This window comes from Capricornis sumatraensis, chromosome 16 (genome assembly GCF_032405125.1).
Source record: "Capricornis sumatraensis isolate serow.1 chromosome 16, serow.2, whole genome shotgun sequence".
NCBI classification, from domain to species: Eukaryota; Metazoa; Chordata; class Mammalia; order Artiodactyla; family Bovidae; genus Capricornis; species Capricornis sumatraensis.
Genome location: NC_091084.1, coordinates 24,416,018 through 24,428,415, shown reverse-complemented (window position 1 = coordinate 24,428,415; position 12,398 = coordinate 24,416,018). Strand labels below are relative to the sequence as shown.

The 12,398-nt window shown below is 35.8% G+C and overlaps 1 protein-coding gene across 3 annotated transcripts in view; it reads right to left on the bottom strand.

Moving 5' to 3' along the window:
- Positions 1-12,398, bottom strand: part of BCO2 (beta-carotene oxygenase 2) — a 66,362-nt gene that overhangs the window by 15,039 nt on the left and 38,925 nt on the right. For all 3 annotated transcript variants that reach the window (XM_068988592.1, XM_068988594.1, XM_068988593.1), the window contains 3 exons: positions 6,704-6,832; positions 4,607-4,767; positions 3,520-3,687 (listed from right to left, as the gene is read on the bottom strand). In XM_068988592.1, coding sequence (XP_068844693.1) covers positions 3,520-3,687; positions 4,607-4,767; positions 6,704-6,832 — 458 coding nt within the window. The remainder of the gene's footprint in view (positions 1-3,519; positions 3,688-4,606; positions 4,768-6,703; positions 6,833-12,398) is intronic.

The window sequence follows — 12,398 nt, the reverse complement described above, 5'->3', positions numbered from 1 at the left end:
ATGCTGCTCTTCAGGTCTACTGTATCATCCCACTTTTCTCTCTGGTCATTCTATTAATTTTTGAGAGTTTGATATTGAAACTCCAACTAACAATCTTAATTTATCTACTTAAAAAGATAATTGTAATATATAGTGGGAGTATATTGTAACTTGTTCTGTATTTTCCAAGTCTCTTGTAAATGTGTTATCATACTTTCATAACTTAAAAAATAAAAAAAGAAAGAAGATATACAGATAGCCAAGAGACGCATGAAACAATGCTCAACATCACTAATTATTAGAGAAATACAAATTAAAACTACAATGAGATATCACCTCACACCACTCTAAATGGCCATCATCAAAAAGACTATAAACAAGAAATTCTGGACAAGGTGTGGAGAAAAGGGAGCCCTCCGATGCTGTTGGTGGGAATGTAAATTGGTATAGACACTATGGAGAATGGTGTAGAAGTTCCTTAAAAAAACAAAACTAGAGCTACCATATGATCTTGCAATCCCTGGGAATATATCCAGAAGAAGAAAAAAAAAAAAGACACAGTCAGTCCAAAAGGATACATGCATTCCAATGTTCATTACAGCACTGTTTACAATACAAATTAAAGCCAAGACATGAAGTATGAAAGCATTAGTCACTCAGTTGTGTCTGACTCTTTGCAATCCTATGGACTATAGCCTGCCAGGCTCCTCTGTAAAGGAATTCTCCAGGCAAGAATACTGGAGTGGGTAGCCATTCCCTTCTCCAGGGGATATTCCCGACCCAGAGATCAAACTTGGGTCTCCTGCAATGCAGGAAGATTCTTTACCGTCTGAGCCATCAGAGAAGCCCCAGCCAAGACATTGAAGCAACCTAAATGTCCATCAACAGAAGAATGGATAAAGAAGATGTGTAACATATATGCAATGGAATATTACTCAGCCATTAAAAAGAATGAAATAATACCATTTGTAGCAACATGGATAGAGATTATCATACTAAGTGAAGTAAATCAGATAAAGCGAATATCACAAGATAATACTTGTATGTGGAATCTAAAAAATATGATACAAATGAACTTATTTACGAAACAAAAACAGACTCACAGACATAGAAAACAAACTTATGGTTTACAAGGGGCTTGCAAGTGGCACTAGTGGTAGAGAACCTGCCAGTCAATGCAGGAGACATAAGAGATGCAGGTTTGATCCCTCGGTCCAGAAGATCCTCTGGAGGAGAGCATGACAACCGACTCCAGTATTCATGGACAGAGGAGTCTGGCGGTCTATAGTCCATGGGTTTGCAGAGTCAGACATCACTGAAGCAATTAGCATTCATGGTTTACCAAGGAGAAAGATGGTAGAGGGGATAAACTGGGAGTTTGAGATTGACATATACAGACTACCATATTTAAAACAGATAACCAACAAGGACCTACTAAATAGCATAGGGAACCCTGCTCAATATTGTTTAATAACCTAAATAGGAAAAGATTTTTAAAAAGATAGATATATGTAAAAGAAACTGATTTTGCCACTGAGCCCCGGCTGGTAACAGCTTATCATGCCTTTCAACCAAAAGAAAGTTCAGGTGGAAAGGAGAGAGAGAGAGAAATAAAGTGGAACAAATGGCTAATTATGATATGCTAAAAAATGAAGTCCAGAAAGAGAATATAAATATATATAGATTCTTAATTTTTAGAATTAAAAATTCTTCTAGAAGATAACATAAAATATTTCTATGACTTTGTCATAGGAAGATGTCCAAAACAGGATTCACAATGTATTACTCATAAAGGAAAATACTGATATACTGGACCACGTCTGTTTATTGAAAGGTACCATTAAGACAATCTGATAAAGGTATCTATAAAAATACCTGCAGCAATTTCATACTTAGTGGTGATTTATTAAACATTTTCCAAATGAGGTGGGAAAATAATTACTGCTATCAGCACTTCTTTTCAAGTTGAAGTCTTAGCTAGTACAGTAAGAAAAGAAGAATAAAATAAGATGCATAAGAATTGGAAAGAAAGAAATAAAACTGTCATCATTTTCAGATAATATGAGTGAATATGTAGAAAATCCAAAGTAATTTACAGATCAAAATAAGTGAATTTAGCAATCTAAATCTCTAAATATGAGATCAATATACAAAATCAACTTCATTTCTACATATCGTCAAAAACAAAATGAAAGTTTTAAAGATAACATTTACAACAGTTTCAAAACATTCTAACTGCCTAATGATAACTTTAACTAAAGATATGTAATCTCCTCACACTGAAAACTATAATACTTCAAGAAATTTTAAAAGATTCAGGACTTTCCTGGTGGTACAATGGGCAAGAATCTGCCTGTGACTGCAAGGGATACAGTTTCAATCCCTGATTCAGGAAGATTCCACATGCTGAGGAGCAACTAAAGTCAGGGCACCACAACTTCTGAGCCTGTGCACCACAGCTACTAAAGCCTGCGCTCTCTAGGGCCTGTGAGCCATAATTACTGAGCCCATGAGCCCCGACTACTGAAGCCTATGTGCCCAGAACCCATGCCCTGCAACAAGAGAAGCCACTGCAATGAGAAGCCAGTGCCCCACAATGAAGAGTAGCCCCTGCTCACTGCAATTAGAGAAAGCCCAGAAGATCCAGCACAGCCAAATAAATAAAAAGAATAAATTTTGTTAATGTAAAGGTAACTTTTAAAAAGATATTTTAAAAGATTAAAATAAATGGAGAGATATTCTCTGTTCATGAGTTGGAAGACTCAATATTTCTCATTATTGTAAAGATGTCAGTTATGTCCAAATTAATCTATACAGATCATACAATATGATCCCAACTATGGATTTTTTTGGTTTGTTTGCTTGTTTGCTTTTACAAAAACTAATAAGTTGATTCTAAAACTTATGGAAATGCAAAAGGCCAACAAAAACTGAGGTAATCTTTACATAGAAAGGAGCTAAAGGCCTTATACTGTATATATCAAGATATCAAGACCTACCATACAGGTATAATAACATAAGTAAGCTAAGTAAATGTAAGTAAACCTTAAAAGTAATGTTTTTAAAAAATAAAACTACTATAGCAGAAAACAATTTTCATTACACAATCCAAGGAAAAATTCTGCCTTAGATTGATTATCAGGAAAAAATGAATCCCTTCAAGCTGAGGAACTAAGACATTTTCTTTTATCGAAGGATTAATATTATAGTTTTCCTTTGCTTACCATTTTACTATCCCTTCTAAGAAATATAAGCATGTTTAGTGCTCAAGAGTAATAAGGAACTAATCACAAGTGTTTCAAAACATATTTCTTGGTTTTCTTTAATATAAGTTTTATTTATTAAGCATTAAGTACATATTTCAAATTATTTTGAAGTATTAAATAAATAAATTACAAACTTGTGTCTTCAATGATTTAAAACCATTCTCCCTCTTTATTTGCCAAAAAGGCAAGAGAAATTGCAAATTTCAAGCCCAAAGCCAGAACTTGGCTAGACCAAAATTATTTTGACCACTCTTGACAAATCAGAGAATTCTACCTGATCAAGCTCTTTCCCAGTTTTCCTAAGATTCTGTAGTTGGTAGACTTCTAAAATTCTTCCATCATCCTGACAGCACAAATCAATGACAACACAGCCCTGGTCCTCAAAGGCATTGATTTGGTGAAAAGTAATAAAAGGTTTACTGAAGTACATTCCTGGAAGAAGCTGCAGGAACACAGACAATGAGAAAGAGATATTTTATTTCCTTTAGGGTACAGATCCACAAAGTTCAAATTAAGATTTCTTTCCCTTTAAGTAATAGGCCTGGTAGGTATAAAAACCAGAATTTGGAATGTAGAAGCAAATATGTTTTGATTTAAAATCATCTCATCTCATATTAATCAATAAACTGAAGCTATTTGATATAGATCAATCAACTGATTTAACTAACTTCACAGTTCTCATGAAATATGGCCCAATATTTTGAAGAAAAAATAAATCCTAAACTCTTTAGTACATGGTTAAATAGAAAATACTTGTATTAAAAAGTTTATGATAAATTAAGTGACTAATTCTCTGGAAAATGCTCTCATTACTAACCTGGGATTTTTTTGGTAATGAAATTATATGCGGGACTACAGTAAATTTGGGATACTATTTCTTTAAGGGGTTAAAAAGTAGACAAATATAATAATGCTATTTATCAGGCATCTATAGAAAGATATTTAACCGATACACTTTGGACTTTGGTGATATTATCATACTTGTATATCAAAATGTCATAAAAGCAACTAATAAAAATATAATTGCAAAAGTTACAGAAGATGTCTGCATGAACAATATTCTCTTTGGCAAATATTATTATACAGAAAAATCCATGCTAACATGCTAAGAGGATTTCCTAGACGTCATTTTTATTGTCAATTCATTTTGTAATTGAATCAGATAATTTAAAGGATAAAACCATTTCCTATAATTTTCTGATATGCAAAATTCACTGTATTAATTAAAAATAAATAGCTAGCCCTCCTTATGGAAGAAGACAATATCCTTTAATTAAGAGTGGCTTATGTAAAAAATACCCAAAATCAGTGATATGGAAATTTGCCTTCACGTCTAATCATTCACAGTCAAAATTCTCTACCTGACCAGTATGCTTATCCACCACATGAAACCGTGTATTATACTGGGGTTCCCAGCTTATTCCATCTGAAAAGGGCTTTCCTCGAATTTTAGAAGAGATGATTCTCCACAAATTCATCTTTAGAGGCTGTTCAATGAAGATGATGTAGTTCCTTGTCATTCCTAAAATGGTTCAAGTAAATAATAAAATGTTATTTGGCAAAATAGAGATGTCTGAAATGCAACAGTTATGGGGACTTGTCAGAACAGTTGGACATATTACTGCTGACCTAAACAAATGCCAATCAGAAATAATTCTTCATCATTTCTCAGCTTTGCTATATATATTTTCTGTTCCTACATAAAAACAGGAACTTTTATACACAATGGAGTATTACTCAGCCATTAAAAAGAATACATTTGAATCGGTTTTAATGAGGTGGATGAAACTGGAGCCTATTATATAGAGTGAAGTAACCCAGAAAGAAAAACACCAATACAGTATACTAACGCATATATATGGAATTTAGAAAGATGGTAACGATAACCCTGATGTGAGATAGCAAAAGAGACACAGATGTACAGAACAGTCTTTTGGACTCTGGGAGAGGGAGAGGGGTTGATTTGGGAGAATGGCATTGAAACATGTATAATATCATATATGAAACGAATCGCCAGTCCAGGTTCGATGTATGATACAGGATGCTTAGGGCTGGTGCACTGGGATGACCCAGAGGGATGGTACGGGGAGGGAGGTGGGAAGGGGATTCAGGATGGGGAACACGTGTATACCCGTGTCCATTTTTTATGGTTAAATTCTTTTTTTTTTAATTAAGATTTTATTTTTTGGAGCAATTTTAGGCTCAAACCAAAACCAAGGGGAAAGTACAGAGAATTCCCACATACCGCAGATTCATGTTGATGTATGACAAAACCAATACAATATTGTAAAGTAATTAACCTCCAATTAAAATAAATAAATTTTTAAAAAGGAAGAAAAAAAAGAAATAAAGTCATAGGTCCCAGGGGAAAAAAAAAAAAACAGGAACTTCTTAGAATAGCTTGGGTTGAATGCCCTCAACTTGCATATTTTAATCTTTTTCTTTCTTCCTTTTCAAATTGTTTTGGTTTAGGAAGCATTATATTAAATTGTCATTTATGATCTAGAGCTTCATTCCTTAATCCTTTTGCTATTTACACTGGAGGTAAGGATCCAGGAGCAGATTGGCTATAATAGTTTACAATGCAAAAAATAAACATTCTGTAAAAAAGCTGAAGCAATCTATGTGGAATATGAATTTCCCTCCCCAAAAATATTAACATGATTATTATTTGTGGTCTTTAAAATCACCTAAAATACTGAATTCTGTCCATTTTTTACGGTTAATTCTTTTTTTTTATTAAGATTTTTTTTTTGGAGCAATTTTAGGCTCAAAACAAAACCAAGGAGAAAGTACAGAGAATTCCCATATACCACCATCCCCATACACTCTAAGCTCCCACTTTATCAATTTCCTCCACCAGAGTGGTCCATTTATTATAGCTGATGCATCTACATTGACACATCATAATCACCCAAAGCCCATAGCTTCTATTGTGGAAACACGCATAAAGGTATATTTTTCCTTTGTATTTATTCAATGACAAACAACACAATACAAAACAAACCAAAGAGATAATTTCTATGACTAGGGGTTATTCATTGTTTCATCCTGGAGCAGGGGGCTGGAGGGAGAGGCTGTTCTTCATAGAGAACTTAAGTGGAATTATAGTTGGGTGACTAAATCTCAGCCTATTTCTCCCTGACTCAATGTGCTGGGAAGGAACTGATAACTTCCTAAACTGACAGCTGTTTCCTAGAGCAGTCAATTAATGAAAAACTTGTTAACAACTTTTTCATAACTGCTTGTATTAAAATATCTCTTCCATCAGTCAGTTGGCTAGGGTAAGCGATACATGACTAAACAGAATGAACTTAATTCACATCAAAACACAACCTTGGTCTCTTATCACCATACTCTGATAAACTATATTAACACACTATTTTCCAAAACTAGTTCCCCTGCAACAGTGATATTAAGGCAGGTCCCATTAAATTTTGCCTTATTTATGAGCTCACCAAAGCTGTGGTAGTAAGAAGGTCTCATCCCCTCCTCAGAAGCAATAGAACATATCACCTGGGCTCCATGGATTGTCTCCCCAAGGTCAGATTTTTCTGGAGGAACCCGAATAACATTATAGCAGGAACCTGGAAAATGGAAAGTCCTATCTTAACTGTTTTACATGCATTTGAAGAATAAAAGATAGCCCTTGTATTTGTAGACTAGGCAAAAGCAATTAAAAGATTTATGCAATATGTATGACACATATATTTCATAAGGGGTTATTTCAAAGACATGGATATAAAAAATATATTAACTTTATAAACAGTATTAGCTAAGGTTTTGAAACATCATACACAAAGTAACCAACCAACAGCTATTGTATTTTAATATTCACAAACGGTTCCCTTCTAGCTCTCTGAAGATGAACTCAATCCCAGCTTCACAGGAAAAGATAGGATAGCAGCCAGGAATATCTTCAAATTCTATTTGTCCATCTCCTCACTCCCCAGTTCCAAAAACTACAGTGTCCATTTGTACTTATGTCCAACTTCTTCCTTTCAGTCTTCTAGACGCTTGGGGTCACTTTGGGTCCCCTCTCCTCCCATCTTATCAACATTCACTCATGCAATTATTCATCTGACTATTATTACTTCCTCAATAATCAACTCAGGTACCCACTCCTTAAGCAGACTTTCCCCTCCAAAGATATTTGTTGCCCCTCCTTTATGCTCTGATTATATTCTACACTGTCATAGTACTTATCTCATTTACTATAATTTTCTGTGTATTTATCTGTTTCCTAGTAGACTAGGCTCTTCTGGAGCAGGAACTATGTCTGACACATCTTTGCATCCTCAGTACCAAACACTGACCTGTAGGTAAACTATAAAAAACTATTGTTGGATTGACTAAGAACATATGTTTGTTAAATAACTCAGTGAATGAACAAATACTGAGATCATATTGAATTATCTTTCTGGTGTTAGAAGTGCCAGCGTAGGTCCTGAAGAACCTGTAACTTATAGAATTTCACAATCTCTTCACCTCTTTTGAAACAGGATAACCATCCAGTTCCCTACTCATTTATCAGCAGCTCCTTGAGCAATAAGTCACTTCAGTCATGTCTGACTCTTTGCAACCCTATGAACCATAGCCCACCAGGTTACTCTGTCCATGGGATTTTCTAGGCAAGAATACTGGGGTGGGTTGCCATTTCCTCCTCTAGGAGATCTTCCTGACCCAGGGATCCAATCTGCATCTCTTAAGTCTCCTGCATTGGCAGGAGGCTTCTTTACTACTAGCACCACCTGGGAAGCCCTGACTGAGTGTCAACTATATTCCAGGCACTCTTCTAAGAGTCCTAAGTAGCATATTCTAGACACCTGTGTACAGCAAAATAGTGTACAAAATAGACAAAAGGCTCTTCTTTTATAAAACTCAAATTTTAAAAAAAATCAAACAATAAGTAAAAATATAATGCATCAGATGAGAACTATAATGAGGAGTAAACAAGGGAATGGGAATTTGAAGTGAGTGTATAAGGATGTGGGCTGCTACTATTTGCAACTTAAATTATGGTGGTCTGGGAAGGCTTCACTAAGAAGGTGGCATTTGAGTCAAGACCTGAAGGGAGTGAGGAAGAGAGCCTTGAGGATATCTGGAAGAAATGCATTTCAGGTGATGAAAGTGAAAGTAGCTCAGCTGTGTCCAACTCTTTGCGATCCCATGGTCTATACAGTCCATGGAATTCTCCAGGCCAGAACAGTGGAGTGGGTAGCCTTTCCCTTCTCCAGGGGATCTTCCCAACCCAGGGATCAAATCCAGGTCTCCTGCATTGCAGGCAGATTCTTTACCAGCTGAGCCACAAGGGAAGCCCAAGAATACTGGAATAGGTAGCCTATCCCTTCTCCAGGGGATCTTCCTGACCCAGGAATCCAACTGGGGTCTCCTGCATTGCAGGCGGATTCTTTACCAAGAGCTATGAGGTGAGAAGAGCAAATGCAAAGATTCTCAGCCAAGAATAAGTTTGGAGTATTCAAATAACTGCAGTGAGGGCAGTGTTGCCCTGCCCATAGGAAGCAGAGAGAAAATTCTAGATGAGGTGGGGTAGGTTAAAGGGATAACTGGCTGATATACTGAGAATAAACTGAAGTCAGGTAAAGGGAGGAAGCAAGGAGACTGGTTAAGAAGCTATTACAATAATTCAAGTGAGAAATAATGGTGGCCCAACCAGAGTTGGGGCAGTGGAGGTGATATGACATAGCTGGATTTTTGATATATTTTGAAGGCATTGCTGAAATTACTTTTTGACCCATTAGATGTGGATGTGAGAGAGGAATAAAACATGATTCCAAAGTTATCATCTTAAGCAAGTAGAATGACAGAGTTACCCGAAACTGAGATGGGGAAGATTTTAAGCAGAGAAATTTAGGGAGAAAGATCAAAAGTTTGGTTTTAAAAAATTGATTTTGTAACCTCTATTAGACATCCTAGTAAAAACACTGTGTAAGCAACTAGTGTGGAGGTCTAGGTTAGGATACTATATGTTTTGAGAAACAATTATAAATAAAACATCATGCTTTATATAGTGATGAGTTATAAAAGAAATGAAAGATAAACTCTACAGTTCCAATACTACCATCTCCATCTCCATCTACGGTAAGCGTCTATCTAAGAGATTGCATTATTTTAAATTAGTACTTAAAACTACCTAGATTAAATGTTTAGAGGATTTCTGTTACTTTTAGAAGGGCTTTTTGAAAATATCTGGAAAAGTGAAAAAAATTAAAAGCTTTTTATTTTGTAAAGGTAGAAATTACTAGCAAGCACTTTATTTACCAAAAAAAAAAATCACTAAATGTCCCCCAAACACATATAGTTTAGTTGATCTCTCTGCAGCTACACATACATTTGTGTTCTAGTTCAAAAACTCCTCACTGAACCAAATAATCAAGTAAGAAAAAAGAAGTAAATCCAGTTTTACTTGAGATTAGAGTATCAAGAGAAGAATTTCCTATCTCAGCAATTGGATTAAATGACGATTACTCAATTTACTAAATTTGAACACTACAAGTTGATGAACTGTCCTAACTGTAAGTCTTGAAGGTATGTACAAGGCAGACAGACACCCAGGAAACACACAGGAGAGGACTAAATGCCCAGAGAAATGATTTGCTCAATACTTTGTGTCTAACTCTGGGAGACACCTCAGGACTTTGCATAAACATCAAATTGAGGCACAATAACAAGTACAACTCATAATGACTGGTGCAAGGTTTCTCAGAGACTCATAGGCCATTTGCACCAAAATCACCTGGAGATCTTGTTAAAATGCATCAAGATAAGGAGTAAAGGGTTGGTTACAATGCAGATTCTTAGCCCCTTTTCAAGTATGCTGAACCAGAATATCTGAAGATGAAGCCCACTGAATGCTAGAAAGCATTCCAGATGGCTTTGGGGTGTTCTAAAGGCTAAGAATCACTGATCTAATGAGGATTTATTTTAGAAAAATAAATAAAAATGGTTAAACAGTATTTCTTATATTATGGACTATATACAAAGTTATCTATAACTCTTCGCAACTCCATAGACTATAGCCCACCAGCCTCCTCTCTGTCCATGAAATTCTTCAGGTAAGAACACTGGAGTGGGCTGTTGCTGTTGTTCAGTCACTAAGTCGTGTCCAGCTCTTTGCTACATGGACTACAGCACACCAGGCTTCGTTGTCCTTCACTATCTCCTGGAGTTTGCTCAAACTCATGTCCATTGAGTCGGTGATGCCATCCAATCATTTCACCCTCTGTTTCCCCCTTCTCCTCCTGCCCTCAATCTTTCCCAGGATCAGGGTCTTTTCCAATGAGTCAGCTCTTTGCATCAGGTGGCCAAAGTTCTGGAGCTTCATCTTCAGCATCAGTCATTCAAATGAATAGGATTTATTTCCTTTAGGAGTGACTGGTTTGATCTCCTGCTGCCCAAGACTCTCAAGAGTCTTCTCCAGTACCAAAATTCGAAAGCATCAATTCTTTGGCACTCAGCCTTCTTTATGGTGCAACTCTTACATCTGTACCTGATGAATGGAATGGATAGCCATTCTCTTCTCCAGGGGATCTTCCCAACCCAGGGACTGAACCTGGGTCTCCTGCATTGCAGGCAGATTCTTTACTGTCTGAGCCACCAGGGAAGCCTCACTTGGTTATTAGAGTTAATTTTTTAAGAAATGAATTTTTAATGATCAAAAAAATTGAATGGACCAAAAAAAAAAAAAAAAAAGCTGAGTCAGTTTACCCACTTGCTTAAAGATTTTACCTAAAAAGATGTTTGATGTTTCCTATAACAGATTTGAAAAATACATCCCTACCTGAGGTCAGGTAACAAAGAGCAGAGATGGCTGGATGATGAAGTTTCCAGGGTATCCTATATCTTCTTGAGCCAGTAAAAAAACAAACCTGAAGTCTCCATGTTCACATATACTTATATGTATAAATATGGAGAGGTAGAGATGAACAACCCAAAAAGCCAATTCCTTACATTAACCTATTCAAAAGTTAACCTATACAAAGGATTCATAGGTTATAAATGATAGATTGACAGCTAAGATAGACAGTCAGAAACTTCTAATACTTGTACTTACACATTCCTTTCCAAACAGAGGGAGATGCATATTCGAGTATAAGATAATGAATTTGCATGCCCTGAGAGAATCCTCTGTACTCAGTGATATATAATTATTAAGATGATCTAACAAAATGACTAATAGCAAGCTTTTTCTCTGTTATTCAGGCTTGCTGCCAAGCCTGGTATTAGACACTTGAGGCTTGCTTAGGCAAGCATCTTAAATCTTCTCAAGGTTCACTGCCCTCATCTATAAAATGGGAGTAATAATACCTTTCTTAATGCCATCAATGGACCTAGAGATTATCAAACGAAGCGAAGTAAGACAGAGAAAGCCAAATATCATATGATATCATTTGTATGGGAATCTAAGATATGATACAAATGAACTTATTTACAAAACAGAAATAGACTCAGACATTGAAAACAAACTTATGGTTGCCAAAGGGGAAATGGGTGGGGGATAAATTAGGAGTATGGGATTAGCAAATACAAACTGTATATAAAATAGATACACAACAAGGTCCTGCTGTAAAGCACAGGGAACTATGTTCAATATCTTGCAGTAAACCATAATGGAAAAGAATATGGGAAACTAACACAACGTTGTCAATCAACTATACCTCAATTAAAAAAATAAAAATAATTGTACCTTTCTCAGAGATTTGTTATAGGATTAAATGAGAAACTATAAGGGAAAAAATGGTTAACACCAGCACACACTAGTTACTCTATAAATGTTAGCTATCATTATTAGCCATTAGAACCTTCTGAAACAGACTAACAGACAGCTAGGAAAGTACACAGATGAACAGGAAGGGGATGTGATGTAAGTAGCTGCAAATGCAACCAAACTTTAACCTTAACTTACTTTGTAGGGTATTACTCCCATGGTAAAAATAAATTTCTCTCTATGTAACCTACAGTGTACCTTCTCTTTATCTCTTTGCTGTACCATTCTAAATTTCTTATAGTATGGTACCTCTTAAAAATTCAAGTTTGAGAAATATATACTGAAAATCCCTACAATGCATGTGAGCCAAAAAGCATAATGGAACATAAAAATGTGAGTCATGATGAAAAGATCAAATAGAAAAT